This window comes from Calonectris borealis, chromosome 1 (assembly GCF_964195595.1).
Source record: "Calonectris borealis chromosome 1, bCalBor7.hap1.2, whole genome shotgun sequence".
Classification (NCBI taxonomy): domain Eukaryota; kingdom Metazoa; phylum Chordata; class Aves; order Procellariiformes; family Procellariidae; genus Calonectris; species Calonectris borealis.
The window spans coordinates 126,248,208-126,271,617 of NC_134312.1; the positions used below are offsets into that span (position 1 = coordinate 126,248,208).

The window sequence follows — 23,410 nt, forward strand, 5'->3', positions numbered from 1 at the left end:
CTGACACCAAGGTCAGTGAAGAAGGAGGGGAGGAGGTGCTCCAGGCGCCAGAGCAGAGATTCCCCTACAGCCCATGGTGAAGACCATGGTGAGGCAGGCTGTCCCCCTGCAGCCCATGGAGGTTCACATGGAGCAGATATCCAGCCCGTGGAGCACTCCATGCAGGAGCAGGTGGATGCCCGAAGGAGGCTGTGACCCTGTGGGAAGTCCATGCTGGATCAGGCTTCTGGCAGGACCTGTGACCCCATGGAGAGAGGAGCCCATGCTGGAGCAGGTTTGCTGGCAGGACTTGTGACCCCATGGGGGATTCGTGCTGGAGCAGTCTGTCCCTGAAGGTCTGCACCCCATGGAAAGGACCCATGGTGGAGCAGTTTGTGAAGAACTGCAGCCCGTGGGAAGGACTCGTGTTGGAGAAGTTAGTGGAAGACTGTTTCCCAGTGTGGGTGGGACCTCACGCTGGAGAAGGGGAAGAGTGTGAGGAGGAAGGAACGGCAGAGACAACGCATAATGAACTGACTGCAACCTCCATTCCCTGTCCCCCTCGGAGGGGAGGAGGCAGAGAAATCAGGAGTGAAGTCGAGCCTGGGAAAAAGGGAGGGGTGGGGGGAAGGTGTTGTAAGATTATTCTTGTTTCTCATTTCCTACTCTTATTTAGATTGACAATAAATTAAATTAATTTCCCCGAGTCAACTCTGTTTTGCCCATGACGGTAATTGCTGAGTGATCTCCCTGTCCTTATCTCAAGCAATGAGCCTTTTGTTGTATTTTTGTCACCCTGTCCAGGTGAGGAGGGGGAGTGATAGAGCGGCTTAGTGGGCACCTGGCGTCCAGCCAAGGTCAACCCACAACAGGTATATTGGGAAATACACTTGAAACATTCAGATGTGTACTGTCAAAAAGTCAGCTATTAAAAGTTATGTTTTTTGTTTTGACAAGGTATTATTGATGTCTAGGTAAAAGAGAAGTTAACTTCAGTTTTGATCAAATTATTAATAATCGCAATTTACCACTTAAGAAAATTTCTGGTATTTCTTACAGTAACATAACATTGTCTTACAGACATCAAACCAAAAATAAAAAATGAATTTTTAATTTGATAATTTCTGTAGTGTATCATTAACTTTATTTTTTGTATTGTGCAATCTTTTAACATAAACTTTCTAGCCTTTCCAATATCTGACAGCAAAGCATCATTACGAATTTACACTAATGTAGGTGTGGGCTACTACTGAAGGAACATGTCTTAGAGGGTGGGGAAAACCAGGTTTTCCTGGCTACATTTTTCTGCCCCTTTCCTTATGCTAGAACTAGTGGAGCAGGGTGGTGCTTCCAAATAGATCTTCATCTCTCTGACCATTGGTGTAGATGCAAAAATGGGACAGAACACATGGTTGCTGGGGATATGAAAAAGTTCAGGTTTAGATCAGCTTAAATCTGTTGTGAAGATGCGGTCTTCATCGTTCTATTTCCGTTTCATGCATGAGAAGCATGTTTCAGCTTCTCATTCATTGTTCTTTCATCTTTCTATCCTATAATAGTACATTTTTACAGCCTTATAACATCACATTCATCTTGTCTGTCTCTCCTGCTAATGTCTTAAGAATTATACGTCTCTGCTTTACTTTTTTGTTGTAGCCTTATGCAGTTTGGCTAATGTGGTATTCAATTCAATATGACAAAGCTTAAGAAGAACTCATAAGATAACGTGACTTTACATTGGAACTAGTCACTTAACATTCAAAGTCCTGTTCTCTCTTCCATACCCTTTCGTTCAAACCCAGTTTTGACAAAGGTGACTGTGACTGCTGCTGAACAAGGTTTATTTATTTATTTTATTAAATTTGTAAAGAAAGCATCAGAACAGTAAAGAAAAACAATATATGAACTGTCAAGACAGCAAGATTGGTTTATATAAAAAATATTTATTTGGGCTAGTGTTGAAATATTCTGAAGTTAAGAGAATGTTTCATATCTTAAAAGCAGTTCCATTAAAATGAAAGTAGAGACAAGCCTTTTTGTGATTATGATAGCCTGATTTCAAGTAAGATAAGATGAAACATACTCACATAGCATGCTGCAAATTTCAGAAAATGTTAAAAGAATTCATCTATTCACCAGAAATTTTAGAAATAAAATGCTGTTATTAGAAATACGTAATATTATTCTTTATCAATTCAAATGTCATCCCATATTGCTTTCATGCCCATACCTGATTACGGTCCACTTTTTTGTTATGAAAACTTCTGTTGCTGCAGAAGTTCCAGAGGAAAAAACATATACATAAATCCAGCTCAGACAATTAGAAAATAAAGTTTATTCTGAAGAAAGGGTAGAACCTGTGGAGAATAAAAAGGGAAATTCATCAATCATAAAGATGTACTTTTAGTTGTCTTTTTGAGCAAGGGCTAAAATACTGATGGTATTCTACAAATCTTGAAAGTCTAGGTTAATGGAAACACATTGACCCTGACAGCAGAAGTGGTAATTTAGCCCTTGGGTCAGGCCAGATTTTCAATAAAGACAATTTATCTTTAAATTTAATGAGCATGTAGTAGTAAGGATGCTTTTTATAATTATAAGTAATAACGTTTCCTAACCTTATAGCTGATTTTTTTTATAAATACAGTGTGCTCCAAAAAGCCACTGTATGCTAATGTCCTGGTCCCTCAACAGGGTCTCAATAGGAATGTAGACATGTGGGCATCTTGGATTATGATGGATTGGACTTGTTAAGAAACAGTAAAAGAATGTTTTTTGGGTAAATAATGTTTCATACTTTTTTCTAAATGTAGTTGCCATTACTCTTTCTTGTTTTGTTGCTTTTGATAGAACATCAGATTATACTGATGAAGGAACATTGCAATAAATTAATCTGCAAAGACACTGCCTTTTGAGAAAGCAGGAAATAGTATATATTTGCTTGCTTTTTTTGCTGTTGTTTTCTTCAGATTTCTATCTGAGGTTACTGATACAAAAGTTTGAAATTTCTTTTTCTCTTAAGATAGTTCTATGCAAATCAATAAAGTGCCATGGAGAGAAATCCAAATATTTAAATTAAGTTAGCTCAGCCATCTCTGCATGGAACTAGATGATACTGAACTGAAATGCTTCAGGGTATATGTATATTAATATATTGCAAAAGGTTTTCTTCAGAAAAACTTGAAAGCAATGGATGACAGTCCTTCGTGTCATCTGGAAAAAAATCCAGATGTAAATGTTGAAACTGTGAAGCCACATGGCTGTAGTTGCATCATACTATATGTAAGAGTATTCCTCTCCATCTGCAGCAAATGAGGGATTAAAAAGTTTTAACACCTTGCCTCAAGAAACCGGTGTTTTCTCTAATGTACCTGTTGAAATCTGGTATTGGAAATTAATATGAAGAGAAACAACTATAAAAGGAGTACAAGCTGTTTTCATTCTGATTAGATTAAGTGAAATGAAATACCCTTTTCTTTATATATATATGTATCAGGGAATTAGACATCACTAGGGGTGTTTAAGGAACTGAGAAACTGGGCCCAATTCACATTTCAACATAACATTTTACTGGATTGGCATTCATTGTCAATAGACATTGTCAATGATTAGTTGTTAGTCTTTTTTTTTTTTTTCCTTCTTTTTTTCCTCCTCCAAACAATTAGTCCTTAACAAACTCATCCTAAATTATCTGTGAATATATGATGCTATGGAACTGATGCAGTGTAGTTAGCATTTTTGGCCACGGTCCTTGATAGTCTTAGTCACTGGTCAAGGTGGTCAGATCTCTTTGATGAGGGAGGGTAGAACAAAAGCTGTTGACTTCATCATCATCCTGAAAATCAAATTCTGTGTTCTTCCTTCAAACACATTTTTCTATGCTGTCGTTTCAATTGGGTAAAACATAATCAAAGGTATTGTGTAGAATTTTTACTTTTAATGTCTTTATATTTCTTATACATTTCATATACATGTGTTTATATATTTTTTTAAAACGTACATTCATGCAAGACTTAATCAAGGATCTCTGAGTACCAAGAATTTTATTATAGGTGTTACAACATTTATTTTTTTCAGGAGAAAGAGTCAGTGTAGTTTGGACCTAAATGAGCAACTGAGTCATGAAAGATACCATTTCAAGATTGTCTATAGATTGCACTGAATATCAGTATAGTAGTTCAGTAATTAGTTCTTTGGCTAGAATATACACAGTAATTCTTGGAATCCAGATGGATCCAGTGATTTAATCCAGTTCATCAAAACTTGAAAAAAAGTTGAAAACAAAACATATTTAGAATCATAGAATCATAGAATATCTCAAGTTGGAAAGGACCCATAAGGATCATTGAGTCCAACTCCCTGCTCCTCGCAGGACTACCTAAAACTAAACCATATGATTAAGAGCGTCGTCCAAGTGCTCCTTGACCTCTGAGAGGCTTGGTGCCATGACTACTTCCCTGGGGAGCTTGTTCCACCACCCTTTCAGTGAAGAACCTTTTCCTAGTGTCCAGTCTGAACTTCCCCTGCCACAGCTTCATTCCATTTCCTCATGTCCTATCGCTGGTCACCAGAGAGAGGAGATCAGCACCTCCCCCTCTGTGCCTCCCTTGAGGAAGTTGTAGACTGTGATGAGGTCACCCCTCAGCCTTCTCTTCTCCAAGCTGAACAAACCAAATGACCTCAGCCGCTCCTCATAAGTCTGGCCTTTCACCATCTTGGTCGTCCTCCTCTGGACACACTCTAATAGTTTGATGTCCTTCTTCTATTGAGGTGCCCAAAACTGCACACAGTGCTTGAGGTGGGGCCGCACCAGTGCAGTGTAGGATAGGACAATCACATTCCTCGGCTGGCTAGCTATGCTGTGCTTGATGCACCCCAGGACATGGTTGGCCCTTTTCGCTGCTAGGGCACACTGTTGACTCATGTTCAACTTGCCATCAACCCAGACCCCCAGATCTCTTTCCGTGGGGTGGCTCTCCAGCCTCTCATCCCCCAATTTGTATGTATAAGTAAGATTACCCTGTCCCAGGTGCAGAATCCAGCACTTGCTCTTGTTAAATTTCATACGGTTGGTGATTGCCCAGCTCTCTAGTCTATCCAGATCTCTCTGTAAGGCCTCTCTACCCTTGAGGGAGACCACAGCTCCTCCTAATTTAGTGTCATCGGCAAACTTACTTAATGTATGTTTGATTCCTATGTCCAGATCATTTATACGAACTTTAAAGAGCACTGGCCCTAAAATTGAGCCCTGGGGAACCCCACTGGTATCTGGCTGCCAGCCTGATGTAACCCCATTTACTATAACTCTTTGAGCCCGACCCGTCAGCCAGTCATTCACCCATAGTATTATGGACTTGTCTAGCTGTATGCTGGACATTTTGTCCAGAAGAATATTGTGAGAGACAGTATCAAAAACTTTGCTGAAATCCAAAAACATCTACTGGCTTCCCTTGGTCAACCAGATGGGTGACCTTGTCATAAAAGGAAATAAAGTTCATTAAGCAGGACTTTCCCCTCATGAACCCATGCTGGCTATGACCAATGACTGCATTGTCTCTCAAGTGAATAACTCCCAGAATAACCTTCTCCATAATTTTACCAGGCACTGAAGTGAGACTGACAGGCCTGTAATTACCAGGGTCTTCCTTCTTACCCTTCTTGAAAACTGGGACATTTGCCAGCTTCCAGTCTACTGGGATCTCTCCAGACTCCCAAGACCATTTGGAAGCTTCAGTTTGCATTTTGTTTAAGGAAGCAAAGGAATTTCCTAAAACCTCAGCAAATCTGTTCTCTTGTGTGTTATACATTCATGCTAATGTGTAATCTCTTAAAGCTTTTCTAAATTAGAAAACCTTTTGAGTTTGAAGTGGTTTTTTTAATCATTCAACGTGAAATTGTTCTTTTTACAGTTTGTACATAAAAATACTTTTTCTTATTTCAGGTGTTTGTTCTTCCACGTGTTTCTTCACGTAATATCGCTGATCTGTTCAGCTCGGAAAGTGTGCAGAACATGCCAAGAATAAAATCAGAACCTTTATCCAGTAATATATATTCTCCTTATGAACGAACCATCCTCACCTGGTTGAATAAACATTATGAGAAGAATCGAAAAACTGTGTGGAAAGATTGTCAAAAAGGTGAAATAATTCTTTCACTATACTCTTCCTTCTAATACTTCTTTTGTAGACTTTTAAAATTGTTATTCATAGAGATATTGTGACAACTTGCCACTGAAAGTATTTTCTGGGGGAGAAGTTACTGCCTATCCATATGTATTTCCTTTCCTTGTGTTTCCATGTTCCAAGATCAGCATCTTTTGACTAGCACTGTTCATGAAATATCCTCTGTGTTCTGTGTGTTCTTACAGTTTCTAACTAGGCATAAAGGGTGAAGTGTGGTGAACTTTCTCACTTTCTTCTTTCCATTAATGATCTCAGGAAGAAAGTGCTAACAGTAATCACTTTCTCTTAATTTTTCTGTCTGTAGTCACATGCAGTTGTTAGTATTTGTACTTATAGTGGTGTGTTTGAGAGCTAGCTTTTCAGAATTTTTAGAATAATTTTTGTATTGCCTTTACTCTAATGCCATTTAGGAAGGTAATGGAGGCCAAGGTTCCAGATTATAAGTCTTGCCCTACTTGCAAGGTCAGTTTGACGCTTCATGATTGCTTGAGTAAGGTTAGACAAAATGACCTGTTCCTTTTAAGACTGACCCAGGCAGTTCTGATATTCAAATCTGATAAACTGTTCAACCAGTAGTAATTATTACTTCTATTTTCTTGTATGATTTCTCCCTTTTGCTTCGTGACCCTAACTTCATTGTGTCTTTCAGCATTAATTTTGAATGGGTAGATAACACCAAGAAAGGACAGTCCAATGATGACCAGGGAAGAACTGATCATAATAGCTCATGAACCACATACGGAAAAGATTGTCTAGTGTCATTTTTCCCTTGAGTGATTTCTGACCTGTCTGAATTATGCATAATCTATTTGCATATCGTCTTCCATACGTCTTATTTGAGCATATTCTCTACCTTGAATATGCTTTGAATATCCCATTTCTTTTTCTCATTTTATCTGTATAGAAGAAAATTATACTAGATATTCTCAAATGTATTGAATAATTCTGCTGATAAGATTGAAAGGTCAGTCCATACCCTCTGCATCCAATAGAAATAGATTTCTAGCTGTCAACTCATAGTTTGGGTCTGATCTTATGATTAACTCAAGGAGCTTCCCTAGCTAAAGTAACGTGCCCTACAGTAATTAGGTGTGTTTGCAATGTATTATTTTCGTATTATCTGTGTCTAGTGCCTGCTTTAGTGGAGCTGTCTTACAGTTGCAAGCACTCTGCTCTGCTGGGTGTTATCTGAGTCCTGTGTGTATAGATGACAAATTGCAGAGACAATGGCTAGCTACCTGGCCAGTGTTGTGGCTCACCATAAATGCTGTATGTATATATTCCTCAACCCCACGTCTGTTCTCTTTATTGGAGACTCTAGTAATACCTAGATGTTGAAGGCATGGCTAGCCTTGTTCTGGCTTATAGGAACTCAGTGGGGAGCATATGAATGTCAAAATGCATCTCATTTAACATTAAACTTTTACTTGAGTTATAATGTCTAAAGATGAGTGGAGTGAATCTGAACCATAAAGCATAGATCTAGTGGACACTACTGGGCAAAAAAACCCCAAATGTCTCACTCCAAGTCGAATATCTACTGATGATGCATTTTAAGGAGCCAGTTATTGAAAGTGTTGTTTTAGTTGCCTAAGAGTACGTAATAAATTAGAATATTAAAATGAGTTTTTTTAATGAGGTGTGATATAGTTATCAGCAATTGTAAAGTAATTTTTTTACAATTATTTAGTTCTAAAGGCTCCTCAAAATTGGCACCCAAAACCAAGAACTTAATTACAATATTGGGTTCTCAGAAAATAATAATAAGTTTTATTAAATCATGTTAATAGGACAGATAACTCAGTAGGTTAGTGTATTCATTTGTGTAGACCTGGTTGCAGATTTGGCTCTGGGTCACAGGTGAAGAGGAATTTTGTGGTTACTGCCAGGGGACATTTATCTGCATTACAGTTCTCTTACAGTTCACTTAATTATACTTTTCTGCTTTCAGAGAAGTGCAAGATTGGAATGAAAAGGCAGAGATTATGTATGCTTTCTGTGTATAGGAAGTTACAGATACTGCCTTGCTATATCGACTTGTATATAACTTTTTTGGTTCATGAGTTCTATATTCTGTTTGCTAGAGGACAACAGAAATAGGTTGGTGTATGTACCTGAGCATGCCCTTTTTCTTTTGTTTCTATTTCCATTTCTCTCACAAAACTACATAAATAAGCATTGCTAATGTTACAATAATTAAAAAAAAAAGAGAAAATGTCGACAAATTATGAAATTCATAGTCTTAATCTTATATCTCTGCATTATAAAAGTTCTTTACTGTGTGATCTTATGCTGTTCTGTTCCACAGATGACCTGCCTCAATATCTCTTTGAATCCTCTGTTTTAGCTTTCACTTTCCTCTTTTTTGCTTTTATTGCCTCAAAATGAATTGGTGTCTGCTACTGTGCTGTTCTTTCTGCTAAATGGGGCAGAGGATCTGATGACAAAGCCACAGAAAAGACTGAGATACTCAATGCCTTCACCTTGGTCTTTACTGGTAAGACTGGCACTGAGCAATCCCAGGCCCTCAAGGTGAGTAGGAAAGTCTGGAGCAAGGAAGACTTAGCCTTGGTGGAGGAGGATCAGATTAGGGAGCAGTTAAACAAATTGGACAAATACAAGTCCATGGGACCCAATGGGATGCACCGAGAAGTGCTGAGGGAGCTAGCCAATGTCATTGCGAGGCCACACTCAGTAATCTTGGAAAGGTCAGGACAATCGGGGAGGGAGTTTGGAAGAGGTTTGGAAAAAAGCAAATGTCATTCCTATCTGGAAGAAAGAGGATCTGGGGAGCTACAGGCCAGTCAGCCTCATCTTGTTTCTTGGGATGGTGATGGAGTAAATAATCTTGGAAACCATTTCCAAACATACGAAGGACAAGAAATTGTTTGGGTGTAGTCAATATGAATTTAAAAAGGGGAAATCATGCTTGACCAACCTGATTGTCTTCCACAATGACATGACTAGCTCAGTGGACAGGTGGAGAGCAGTGGATGTTGTTTATCTCAACTTTGGAAAGGCTTTCAACAGCCTCCTGTAACATCCTCGTAAACAAACTAGTGAAGTACAGGATAGATAAGAGGACAGTGATGTGGACTGAAATTAGGCTGAACTGCCAGGTTCAAAGGGTTATGGTCAGTGGCACAAAGTCCAGCTGGAGGCTGGTCACCAGTAGTGTACCTCAGGGGTCATTAGACTGAATTTGTTTTTTAAGATCATACACTGGAGAAGAACTTATATATCTCAGCAGATTTAATATTCTGATTTACCATTGGTTCTTTAAATTTTATGATGTTAAGGTTAATCATCAAATTTATACTTAGATATTGTGACATTTTTTATCATGTTAGCCTTAAATTAAGCACTTAAACAGGCTTTTTCAGAGGAACAGTTAAAAGTGTCATAAAGAAAAACGTCAAAGTATAGTAAATGTTCATACAACCCAACTGAAAGTCCTACATATCCTCAATTTTGTATGAGTTTTTGTTGTTATTATTTGCTTAATATCACCAATTTTAAGAGAAGGATTACTTCTTTTGGTCTTGCCACACTCCAGCTCAGAGAGCAATTACCACTTTTTGCTTAACCTTTATGCACTTGCATATTACCATCTAACCACTCTGCTTTGAATAAAGAATTAGCCCTGACTAGCAATATGTCTTGACCATGGAGCTGCTTTCATCTCAAACTAGTCTGTTGGGTGATCCATTCCTGCTAAATAAATGAAGATCTATGCAGGCCACATCTCTCAGTTTTTCCTTTGATATCTAAGCTACTTAAAGTGAAATGTGACAGTGAGCCAAGCCTAAGCAACTGCAGTGCAGAAAGGTTTTAAATATACATCTTTATTACTTCCTTCTAAAGTTGAAGATAACGATGTCATTCATCAGAACTCTTCTGTTGCAAGAATTAAGGTCTCAATAGCTTAGAGACAACATTAGTGAGGAGTTTACTATCTCCACATCTTCTGCCCTTACTGCTACTAAAAATTAGATATGTTTTAAAAGCAGCTTGGCATATGTTTTGGGAGGGTAGGCTTATAATATGTCTTATTGACCATAAAATGGAAAGCAATGTTGAAACTTGAGACCAAATGCTGTAAAACTGCAAAATGCAACTGCCTATTCTACTGACACCTTAATTATGCATGAAATATAAGATTCAGTGCCCACTTAAGGCATTATATGGGCAATAGTAAAGATAGGAGAGGAAGCATGAATTATTTGAGTGTAATACATTTTCAGTTTACCTTCTACCATTCCTTATCTTCACATTTCTTTTCAACATTTCTCTCTGAAAGACTAACTACTAATAGTATGAAAAAATAAGAGTCAGGAAAAACCCTTAAAAAGTTGCTAGAGTATTGGAATGCCATAATTCAAAACCTGTACTTCCTAAACAGAAGAATATTTTGCAAATTAGTGAATTAAATTGCCACCTGAGAAGCTGTATGTCTCTTCCTTATTAATTATGATTCTTGTCACGGTGAAAAAGATAAATTAAGTTTTGGGAAGTAAGGGATTTTCTTGAATGTATCCCAGGAAGATCTTGAGGAGAGTAAATAATTCTGCATTTAATATAAAATTATTAGAGAATATGACAGCCAGTAAATTGAACAATATCTGAACAGTCAACCTAAGTCTGAGATGTAAGAGCTGCCTCCAGAGTAGATAGATATATCTTCATTTTACTGGAAAATCTGCTTAGAATGGACATTCTGCTTAAGTGGAAAGAGAAGTGCTAATCCAGTTTGTTTCTAGTATAACAGTTAAAAAGCACACTCTTTTCTTTCCCTTGTTTTCATGAATTTTTATTTTTTTCCCCTCTCCTCTCTCCTTTCGCCAGTTTTTAGGAAGGGTATTTATGGAGTCCATTAATTGCTTGCTTCTCAATTTGATAGTTCTTAGAGACGATTGAGAAACAAGAGCTGAAGGGTATTTTTTATATTTGAAGGGTAGAAGGGAAGGATCTTATGTAATTTCATAAAAGATTTCTTTCAGTTAAAATCTTTGCAAAACAGGCTTTTCCCAAAGAACAAATCTTGCTTTTTGCACATTTGATAAAAAGCTGAATTAAAGAAGGGGAAGTGACTATCTAATGAACTGCCATCATGAGTATCATAAGTCTGCCCTCCAACAAAATATTATGAGAGAACATTGTTCTTGAGTGATAAGTTCTGGAAATTATTTCCTGAAATATAAATTAGCAAAGGTTTTAACAATTTTTTCTTTGTTATATTTCATGATTTACACAGCAGAACATAAGAATGAAACATAATATGTAAATATGAAGTCCAATAAGCAGGCTTTTCTGTCCTGCTCGCCTTTCTTAGTCAACCTGAATACTCCATGTTTAAGAATTACATTCTATCTCGTTCCCTATAGCTGAAAAACCCACAAGATCATATCAGGATTTTATTTGATAGAAAAGAGAAAAAGAATTATTTTCCTGAATTTTAAGTTCATATGCAGTTGAGAAATAAGCAAAACGCCATGTTTAATTTACTTTTTTAGACTTTGGAGTAGTATAAAAGTATTTGTTTTGTACAGTTTTATTGTTTTATACCGGCTGGCATTATGCAGCTTCAGGAAAATAAAAGTATGAAGAAGGATAGTCCTTGGAGCCCTATACTGAAAAGATTCAAAGTGTTCATATTTGGCAAACTGTTAAAAAGATCTTTCAAAAAAAAAAAAAAAGCCCTAACTCTTAGGGCTGCGTATATTTATGTATACATTTGTGTATATACATATATGCATACATATATACGTGTCTGTAAACATGTATGCTTATATATAAAAATGTATATGTGTATATACATATATGCTGACCCTCAAAAACCTAAATGACCTAAATAGGAATAATCAGGTAAATATTTAGGAAGAAATATTGTTTCCACACTTGCAATACACTTTGAGATGCCTAGACAGCTATTCTACTTTCAGCTAAACAAGACACTTCGCAGTGTTTTTATGTTAATTAGAATAAATAAGCTTTCTGATTATTTGTGTAATTAATGCTACTTCTGCAGTGCATACCAAATATGTAGATTGAGTATGGTATGGCTGTGGATTTAGTAATACAACTTCAGATATTTTGTGAGGAGAAAACACATTTCAGACTATGAAGATTGAAAAAGGTTCTGTTAATTCATTGTAAGTATCAAACAGTGAATTTCACTGAGAAGATTATTTAACTTTTTTTTTTTTTTAACTAAATAAGATGATGTGGGAATTATAGTATTCATTCTGAAGCCAGTATAGAAGGTAGGTATGCTGTAATGAATTGCTGTGATTTATTGCATTTTAAATCAAAGCGATTTATAAGTGAAATGTCATGATAAAAAAAATAGTGTCGAAGGTGACATTTTAATCTAGAGGCTTTTAGTACTATTCAGTAATTTTAAAACTAGTTCTCTTTACAATTGTAAACTTTCTGTTGAAAAGCAACAAAGTGGAGACTGATATAAGGTAACACTATTCTTATGTGATACATAAAAACCTAAGGAATTTGTCAATTTAAGATAGTAGTTGGGATAAGAACCAGCAAAAATAAAACAGAATGGCCTAGATAGTGAAAGATGATTGGAAAATTTTATTAGGAGCAGAAAGGTAAATGTTCATGCCTCAGCGTAAAAGCCTTCTTGCAACAGATGGGAATAAATGAGACATAACCCCAGTGTATCCGTTTTTCTGTCATTGCCCCATGTGGTGCTTCTTGAACTTTTCTGCTTAGAATTATTATGAATTGTCAGTGGTATTAAATTGATCTGTCCCTGATATTTCAGGAGTTCTTAGAAGCATAATTATCAGTTTTGATGAGCAAGGTTTGTATCATCCTGCTTGAAGTAGGAACTGTAATTTGCCTACAAGTCTCTAATAAAAGACTTCTTGTTTTCCATACATGTTAAGATAAACGTAGCCTCACATACTGTATGTGCTGAAGGTAGATATATTATCATTCTGTTAATCCTAAATACATTTTAGGAAAAGCATAATAGCCTTTTTCAAAAAATATTCAAAGATATATTTCCTCTCATCTTTCTTATGCTCTGTATTCTAGACTTCAGTACCATAATTTTAAACCTTGTCCTGGTTCTAATGTCAGCACTTACAGGAAAGGTTATTGCTACATATTTCTTTTGTAAATGTTTGTATTATTCAGTACCAGATTTAAGCTAGTGAAACAGGACTATAGGTGTTATTATAGCTATAGATGAGTTCCACCTCCAGAGATTTTCAGATCCCAGAATAGGAAGTTGTTATATAATATTATAAACCATTATTACTGCAGTAATTTACATTAAAAAGGATATAATGTGATAATTTAAAGGTCTATCTAGCTCAGTATTCTACCTCCAGTAGAAGATGCTTAGAGATGAGTAACAGTGCAAACATATAGCAATACTTTATAGATACTCTGAGACTTCCTGATTTGAAATTCAAGACTACTTGAGATGAAGGTGGTACTTCTGTAAGGTTATACTAGATTTTTATTCTGTGAATTTGTTTAATTGTATTTTGAACCTGTGCAAACTTCTAGCATCACACCATTCTGAAGCAGTAAGTAGGTTTAAAATCTGTATCGTATGTAAAATATTTTATTTTTAGCTTGCCGCTTAATACTGAAATTTGGTGCTTCATTTACTGACAAATTTGTGTATTCCACTGAGCTATTTAACAATAATGTCTGGTTCCCATTCTCAGTGTCACGCCTACTTATATAGACTGCTGTCACATCACCACTTATATGTCACTTTTCCTTTGTAGTTCTATAGACTAATTTATTAATCTCTTATAAAGCGCCATTTCATACCTTTGATCATTAAAGGTCATCAGTTTCAAGATTTTTATGTGAATGTATTAGGTTTATTTGGAAAGTCTTACAGAATATTAGCCTAACTCTATATATTTTTTCCTCTGTTTTTCAGTAACTCAGAATTTGAAAAAATTGCTTGTGGCAATATAACAGAAGATTTATCATTTGTGAGGACATCTGTTGTGCCTCTTTAGACATATATCAGTTGATTTTGCAACTGATAGCAAGAATTTAACTTTTTTATTGCTTGTGAAAACAGCAGGAGAGCTTCACAAGAAATACAATACTTTCTTTGAAGATTTATTGCTATTCTTACTTTTTTATAAAAAAAACCTCTTAAACTTAGTAGATGAAACCAAATCTGATCCTTTAAGAGGTTTAATGCTTGTTATAAGACCATTTTGTTCTTTCTGGATGGTCTTCTTATCCAGATAATACCAATACTTCATACTTCTGTGTTACAACTTTTCTTCCTTTTCTATTGAATTTTTCTTTTAAGATTAATGGTAATTTTTTCATGGTCATTTTTTTCCAGAACAAAAGTAATGTGGTGTGTGTGGTAGAAGAGTTGTTTAACTGTAGTGTTTTTTGGGGAGGGCTAAACAGTGTTCTTCTACCAGAAAGAAGATCATGATTTTGGCTTGCCAACCACTTTGTACAGGTATTTCTTATGGGACTGACACCAAAGAGTACCTTCGTGTATCTATTTAGAATAAGATTGGTTATCGTTTCTTCCTAGTTTTCAGAAGAGGGGCCAACAGCTTTAAAGATTTCATTTTCACTGTTAGCAGTGGAATGTGTTAGCTATTTTGAAACAGTGAAATGTTTGACTTCATAACCATTGAGAACAATGGCTTCAGAGATTGCTGGGAACTCTTGATCCAATTAGCCATTTTTCTGGGGTGTTTCTTTGAATAAAAACACTACCATCTATCTTCAAAGAGATACTTTCTTACCAAAAAAAAAGAAAAGAAAAATATTTTTGTGAATATTTCTCTTTAAAATGTTTCTCTTAAAACAGATCTTTTCTACAGTTGGTGAGGGATAAAATAGTGTGTTATGGGAGGCATAAAGGGGAGACTTCAAAACATTGGAGGAACTGGAATAAAAGGGGATAGTGGAAAGTAAATTGTACATTTCTGGTGTTTTGCAGCACAAAGCAGTACAGTTTTAGAAAGTCAGTGATGGATCAGTTAATAAAAGTGAAACTTGAAAAAAACCCACAGTAAAGCACAGAAAGTAGGAAAGGGAGAAAGACAACAGAAAAAATCTGTTTCACTCCTGTGTGCAAAGACTAAACTGACTATACCTGTAGTGTACTGGACAGGTATTTGGCTAGACTGTTATAAAAATATCTGAGAAAGGAGATTCCATGGTCCACTTAGGCAATATCTCCCAGTATTTCCCACTCATTTCCATTTGAAAGATTTGTCTAACCTAACCCAAAATTTCCCCTTCTAGAGTTTAAGTCCATCCTTTCTCTTCTAAAATGTGGTGTGCAGTGGATCTTCTTTTCTTTTCTAGTAACTTTATATATATTCGCAAATTATTATGTTCTGCTTCAGTTACTCCCTCTTGCCCCTCTTGGCAAATTAATTCCATTCTCTCAGTCTTTCTGTGTACTCGGTTTGTTTGTTTTCTGGTAAACTCTCTTAGTTGATCCATGTCTGTCTTGAAGTTTGGTGCCAATTACTGGATTTTATACCAGGTGAGACTTTACTAGAACTGAATAGAAGTGAAAGATCAGTCTACCTGCTTAAGATAGAACTCTCCTATTTATGCATCCTAGCAAAGTATTTGCTTTTTCTGCAACAGTATAAGATTTGCTGTTATCTCCAGAGTCTTTTCTGCAGAATTTCTGTCTATCCAATTTTCCATCTAGTACTTGTGTAATGAATTATTGTTAATTAAGTGTAGTACACTGCATGCATCATTATTGGATTTCATCCCATCTGTTTCAGATCATTACTCCAATTGTTCAAAAGCTTAAATTATAGTCCTTTCCTCATGAGTACTAGCAACCCATTCTTCTTCCCAAAGTCAATTCTTTAACCTGCTTGATATTATCTTCAGATTGAACTGAGGTAGTGTTATGCTATTTTCCAAGCTGCAAATGAAAATATTGAATAGTATACAATCTAGGATTTGTGGACAGCTGATAGTTAGGCTTACTGTTTTTCAGTGAGTTTTGTGCTCCACCTAAGAGTACCTTTTTCCTAGACTACCTTTACCTTGCTCCCTTATGAGAGAGAATGTGACCAAAATCTTACTGAAGTTAAAAAGTCTAGTATTTCTCCTTTGTCCACTGTATCTTCTACCTGTCAAATAGACAAAATTTGACCTAGAGGAGTTTATGATGACTGTTGCTTGCTATTCTGCCAACAAATAGGTTGTTTGTCATTTTTGTGTGGAATTGTTATAGATATTTCCTTGATTATCTCCATTTGGAAAATAGTTTTCATATCCCGCAAAAAATCTTGAGGCTTCAAATCTACTCATACAAATGTAAAAACATTTATTTTTGTTTTAGTGAAAACTAAGAAAGATTTTGGCAAAAAAGCACTGCAAAAACCTTGTAGTCTTGTGTGCTATTGATTCATCAGGGGAAGACCAAATCCAACCCAAAGAGTGACAGTGAAGATAGTTTGCTCTTTTCTTTCTCTGTGTGGGAGAAGAGAGGGAAAAATTTTAAATCTGAAAACATTCCCACATAAATTTTGTTTTTGACAAATCTGATTTTTCTACATTCAGGATGAATTAGGAATGAGATTATGTATTAAGTAATTTATGTAAAATATGTTTCAGGGACTTTTTAAGGGCCATAAAATTTTTAAAAACTCAACAGATCTGGACTTTTAAAATAACAAAAAAAAAAAAAAAGAAAGGAAATGAATAATTAGAGTGCCATGGCAAAACTTTGCTTCTTCTATCTAGAAATGCTTAATGGAAAAAGAAAGCCGTGTGTCTTCAAGAGTTGGTTTAACCTGTCACAAGAAAGATGAGGACAATGCTGTTATGCTTGGTTACTGCATGCATGCCACATGATGCCATTACAAGTTAAAAATAAAATTGCCTATTAAAAATAAATAAATGCAGGAATTAAGTTAGTCCCAAATCACTGAATTGAGTACGAAGGTTCCTTCCTTCACTGTTGAGTGGGATCAACAACTGAAACAAAACTACTGTCATTTTAAATCACTTGCAGAGGCCTCTTGCAGTATATTTTAGCTTTCCATAATCATAGGAAATGTCTGAGTACACTACATAAGAGTCACGCCACATCCACTCCAAGTTAATCCTGCTTGATTATTTTCTTTTATGAAGTATTTTCACCTATTGTCATGGGTGAGACAGTAAACAACAGCCTGTGATGGATCAGGATACTGGGGTTTATTGAAGAACCAGCAAGGTCAGAGCTCTTATCCTATTTGATAATTTCACACACTCAGTCGCTCCACACAGCGCTATGTTCACAAGGTAAACAAATTCCCTCCCTGGCAGGGAGGTCGCTACTAGCCTGAGAAGATCAGGCAAAAGTCATGACAATTCATGCTGTGCCGCTGCTCATAGTTACCAGTCTCAGGTGTCACTCTCCAAAGTCCCTGGGCATCCGCTGCCATTTGTCTCTATGCATCTCTCTGATCTTCAGGATCTTCTCCCACTTCCAAGATCTGTCCTCCAGTTAAGAACTTCTTCAACTTCTTTCCAGTCCCCTTGTGTTGTGTCTTCAAGACTGCTGCTTCTTTTTGGCCTCTTCTTCTTGCCATAACTCCAAGTCCCCAGTTTTCCCAATCTAAATAGTCTATGTGCAGAAGCACAACTCATGATCAGCCTAATCGGTGCTTCTGTCTCATGCCTCTTCATTAATGGGAGGATTCAGAACATGCCACTTTAGTCTAGGTGTTATCAGTATTTGCAACCAGCCCCTATGGGATGCAGCTGGCAAGTAGCAGGAATCTGTCTCAGAATTCAGAAATTCAATTTTGGACAATTTCCTCTCCCCCCGCCCCCCAACCACACAGAGTTATCTGCTATCTGTTAGCGTTCATGTTTTAAGCTATTTTTGGCCTACAACACCCATCAGTCAGGTTTTCATCATGACATTGGCTGAGAATCTTTACCTTAAAGATCCATTAGTAATTTTTTATTTTATACTTTTTTTTTTTGCAAGAAGTACCAATACAAATGAAATTTAATACATTTTTATGCTTAGAGGAAAATGAGTTATCCTGAGTAAGGATTCTGATTTCTGTTGTTTATTTCTACTAAAATTGAATAATTATATTTAAAAACTTAATTATTGTAGAGTGGTTAGCTGGCAGATTTTCTACTACATTTGATGTAATTAGGAAAAATACATTATGTTTTCTGACTAATTTATTCACAAGCATTTGAGTTAAGTAAGTTGATTGATAATACAAGGATTAACTGGAAAACAACAAAAAATACTTATAAAAGTATTTAATTAGTCAAAATGGGGAAATATTCCACTTCATGTTTTTTTTTCTTCATGCTCTGATTTACATAGGCTATAAAGTTATAGTTCAATAAATGTTTTTTAAACAATAGTCTTACCAGGTTTCATTTCCACAGGCACAGCCATTTATGTGGCTGCGTGGTAAACCAGATTGGTGTGATCCAGATTAAAAAGTAAAGAAATGTTTTGCCCTTTCTTTTTAAGCCAGCTTTGTTCCCACAGCCACTTTGCTGCCACACAGACAATTCTACCAGCATGAAAGAAAGGATTGGTGGAGACAGAAGAAAGTACGTAGGTACTAGGGACAACTGGTATTGTTTAAATGGGCTCAAGTAATATTCCCACCAGAAGCCTAAAGGTAGCTAATGGTACACTTAAAGTAAGAATTAAAGTTAAAATAAGATAAACAATAAAGTTTTCTTTTTGATCAAAGCATCTGGTTTAATGAGTTTCCATAACCAGGCTAAGCAAATCAATCTAGATGACTAACCAGAAGAACAATTCAATATTGAACTTAATTTAAAATGAAAGCAGAAGTAGTTAATCTTAAAAAGTTAAAAATAAAAATGTTGAAATGATGATTTATTAAAAATACCAATGTTGTGTGCTGAGAGTAAATCTGAGTTCTATTAATAAAAAAAAAAAGACAGAAAGATTATTGAATTTTATAGGTCCTAACTATGATCAATAAGATGATGGATTTATATTAGAAAGACTAACTTTTTAGGAAGAAAGTAAGCTTTTAAATATGTATTTTGCTATTTTTAAAGTATTTGTTTTTTTAGTGACTACATTAAATATTTTTTAAATAACTGCAAGGAATTTACCAAGGAGTTGGGATGAAATTAATATCTCCTACTGTAGACATTTGTAAAATGGAGGTCTAAATTTAGTAAAAATTAATACTATCCCAATTTAGATGTTGAGGCCCATATTTACTGTCTTCTGTTCCTGTCATAGGTAAGAGGGAGATGTTATATACCCAGTCAGACTTCATCTTTGGTACCTTGCCCTCCAGAATTATCAGGAACCCTTAAACTTTGAGTTTTCTGCTTGGAAAAAAGTAGTTTCAGTTAAACAATAGGAAAAAAATAATTCTGACGAAGCGATTTTTTTTTCTTTACGAATTTATAAATTAATGTTTTAATTTTGATTTGAAAACTTACAGAAAATTAAATTTTCATTCTAATAATTTTAAAAATATTTTAAATTTTTTTTTAACTGAACATACATTTCATGAATATTTAGAATAACATGTGAATTGATTTAGTTTTCTTTCTGTTCGTATTAATCAAACAACGACAATAAAAGAAACATCATCTGAAGTCTAAATTGAATTAAAACTTTCTTCAGAAAAGGAGATTTTTTAGATAGCAATTTGAAATAACTTTTTTTTTGAATGTTCTAGAAGAAACTTGCTGTTTTCTATAAAAGGGAGGGGAGAGTTTGTCTCTTTAAGCCAGTTCTTTTATTTAAACTATTACAGATTATTTTTTAATGATCAAAATGGAACAAAATATCACATTAGGGCCTTCCAGAAAAGAAGAGACTGTTTGAGAACAGTGTAATTATTAATATAATTAATATATGACAGAACATATTTTATATAATGATACATTTATAATAAGATTTCATCTATCTTCTGATATGGCGAATAGGTTTTGGGGGAAGATGCTGCCAAAGTTATACCTGTTTAGATCCTAGATCTTACTATTGTGAAAGCCGTCTTGTTGAATGTAATTGCATGTATAAACAGAGAATGGTGGGAAGAGTCTGAATAGTGTGATGAAGCAGAGCATTGCAGATAGAGGTGTGGGCAGCAGCAGCCATTGGCTTTCAAACTCATTGATGTGCTGATCTTTTCTTTCATTTGAAATAATGTTTGAAGTCACTTTACAGCATGAACAGGAAAAATGAGGGATTTTGGACCAAGCGTAAACATCACCACACTGAAGAAGTGGCAAACTAAAATCATTATCAATGTCACAGAGTTAAGCTCAGATGAATTTACATGCCTTTGTTGGTAAGCTTGTGCAGCATCTGCTCCTTTCTTATTAGAGCTATATGAATATGCTGAAGTGTGTTCAAATAGTTGATGTGAAGTGATAGATATTTAAGTTTTTCAGATGCTGAGGCATCTGTAATCTATAGATGAATAAAAGAATCATGAAAGACAGATTTTGCTTAGAATATGGTACAGGAGCTTGTTGTAGGTTGAATTAATTTTTTTAAGTGCAATTAGTTATTAGTATTCTAATTACTTTCCCACTGAAGCTTTGATACATTCTTTTTTCCACTGCAGCAGAGTGTTTATTGTAGCAGTTAAAGAAATTACCTCTAGCACCCTGCTTGAAAGTATTTTGTAGGAGTAGTGTTAAATCTCTAGTGCTTAGTAAGTTCAATCAAACAACATCTTTATTCCCACATCATTGTATGTGAGCATGAAATGAAAAAAAGAAGTCTGAACTGACTGCTACTAAAAGCAGCAGGTTGTAAGGTTGTTTTAGGTGTATAGTATCTTTCTTGATAGCACACCAAATCCTTCTGAGGCTCTTTTTTTGACGCTCATGCCACAAAGAAGGATCTTTCCCTACAGAGTATGCTTTTTTTCTGAATGTCTACTTTCTTTATGTGTCATGTCATAAGAAGTCCTGTACAGAATTGTCTTCTAAATAATTCTTTTTGACCTTACTTCAAATGCAGTTTTGGATCGCTAATGGAAGACTTGATTCCTCCATAATTTTCTTTCCTTTCAAAATCAGCAAAAGCTAATCCTCACAAAGTACTTGGTAATGAAAAATACTTTTGTTTTTGATTTTTTCTGGAAAGAGTACTTTTTTTTTTTTTGATAGTTTTTAATTAAATTGTTTTGAGAAGCTTCTCTCCAAATAGTGTAAATATATCAAACCATTAATATGTTGTAGTGATCCTAACTGGAAGATCATTGTACATAAAGGAGCTAAGTGATCCACATAACAATTAACTTGAGTAGGTGCCGGCCTGTGCCGCGCCATGCATATCCCTTGGCTACAGGATAAACTTAGCCAGCTAATTGTAACAGAAGAGCCTGTAGGCAGCTCCCACTTGGTACCAGTGATTGTGCCACCAGCGTGTCCTTGTCTTTAACTGAAACTGCAGCACCAAGTTCTCACATGAACATCCTTTTTATCTGATGGTAGAAATGATTAGCAGAATTGTTTTGTTTTAACAAAATCCTGTAAGAGCTCCCTCCCACTGACTGCATCTGTACAGTGTGCTGCATCCTGACTGCACAACTTGGGGTTCCCAGTGTCTGAAGGAATGTAAGGTTATTTACAATAACCTCTTTTTCCCTATAGCATTAGCTCCAATAACTGGCAGTGATACTTTATGAAGTCTGAGTGTCTGTCTTAGCAGGATCATAATGAACCAGCATCCACTGGTGCAAAGCATATGCACATCAAAATTTTCCTTCTGGATATTCATGAACAATCTTTGAAATTCTCTAAGAATTTCACTTTTCTATGACATATAAAGTCACAGTTTGATAAAATTCTCTTGTGTGTTAGCTAGCTTATTTTAGGAAAGCAAGTACTTAAAAATTAGTCTTTCCTGGAATTAATTTTTATTTGAGATTATAATTTGATATATTTACTTTGCATTAATATAGGATTCCATCTGAATGCACTTCCCATTTAATGATTTGCCCCATGGTTATTTTGTTTCTTCTATTTGGTTCTTGAATAATTTATCTCTTAAATTTAGTCTGAAGCATAATATTTACAGCACCGTAGAACAATTTTATAAGCTTACAACTAATCTGTTTGGTATAAATGAGGAGTTCCACAACAAAATTTATACCTGTAGCTGATAACTTATTTGCAAATTTGATTTAACTGTACTTCTTGGGGGACCAATTGAAGTTACTTGAGCTGATGTTGATAAATTTTGATCTGCTTTAGCAGCAATCTCTAGCTACTTTTTCCCTGTCACTAATTACAATTTTGCAATCACTCTTAATAGCAAACAAAAGTGGGTGAGTAAAGGCAATTAAGGAGGTATAAACGCAAGTAAAATAAGTGCTAGTGAAAGAAAACTGTTTTGAAGATTCATAGTGTCTTCAACACTACATGGAGTGATTACCACTTGTTTCAGTTTAAGATCAGGAATTTTTTTTCCAGTTTGAATGTTTTTTGGATTTGTGGCCTGACTTTTGGACAATAACTTGCTTAGTTACATCAGCCTGGCTGACGTGTGAAGGTACTTAGGAGTGAATAAGGTTACCTTAAGAAATTTAATAATTTTCAGTGTAAAACAGCCTACTTTCTTTCTTACTCTATGTGGTTTTGATAGTCGTCGTTCATAGAGTATATAACATACCCAAAAATACTGTCTCAAGTTTAAAACTTTTAGTAACACTCATTGAAGTGTTACATTTATAGCATAGCGACATCTAATTTATGAGAGCAAAAGATTCAGCATTCTTGACCACTAAATGAGCCCATTGTATTCCAAATGCATATAGAATCTATCCTTTTCTCTTTCTTGAACTTTCATTTAGTTTTAGTATTCTTTCTGTAAAGACAGAGACCTTTAAAATACACACGATTTGTGCCCCTGCTTTCATGAGTTTGGTCTTGTAGAATGAAGCTCTTAATAAGGACAGACTTGAAATAAAGGTCTGAAGTGTGTAACCTGGTGAAACATTTTATGCTCCTGTTCTTTTAAATTATTTCTATGTCAAGTACTGGTGTCTCCAAATTCTTCTTTTGCTAACGAAGACAGTGGACTGTTCTGAACATTGTTATGTTACTACCATAACAGTTCAGTGTTACAAACTTCTTTTATCTTTTAATGGTAGCACTTTTGAAAGAAAAGAACATTTCTTTATATTATAATGTTAAGATGTTTATGTGTTTATAATATGTAGGAGATTTTTGATCATCTCAGATTCTGTAGCTACTTTTTTTTTTTTCAA

General features: G+C 35.4%; 1 protein-coding gene across 1 annotated transcript in view; it reads left to right on the plus strand.

Moving 5' to 3' along the window:
• The window catches only part of CFAP47 (cilia and flagella associated protein 47), a 363,705-nt gene that overhangs the window by 83,391 nt on the left and 256,904 nt on the right, over positions 1-23,410 (plus strand). Inside the window, exon 33 of the mRNA XM_075174429.1 lies at positions 5,921-6,116. Within this exon, the coding sequence (XP_075030530.1) occupies positions 5,921-6,116 (196 nt within the window). The remainder of the gene's footprint in view (positions 1-5,920; positions 6,117-23,410) is intronic.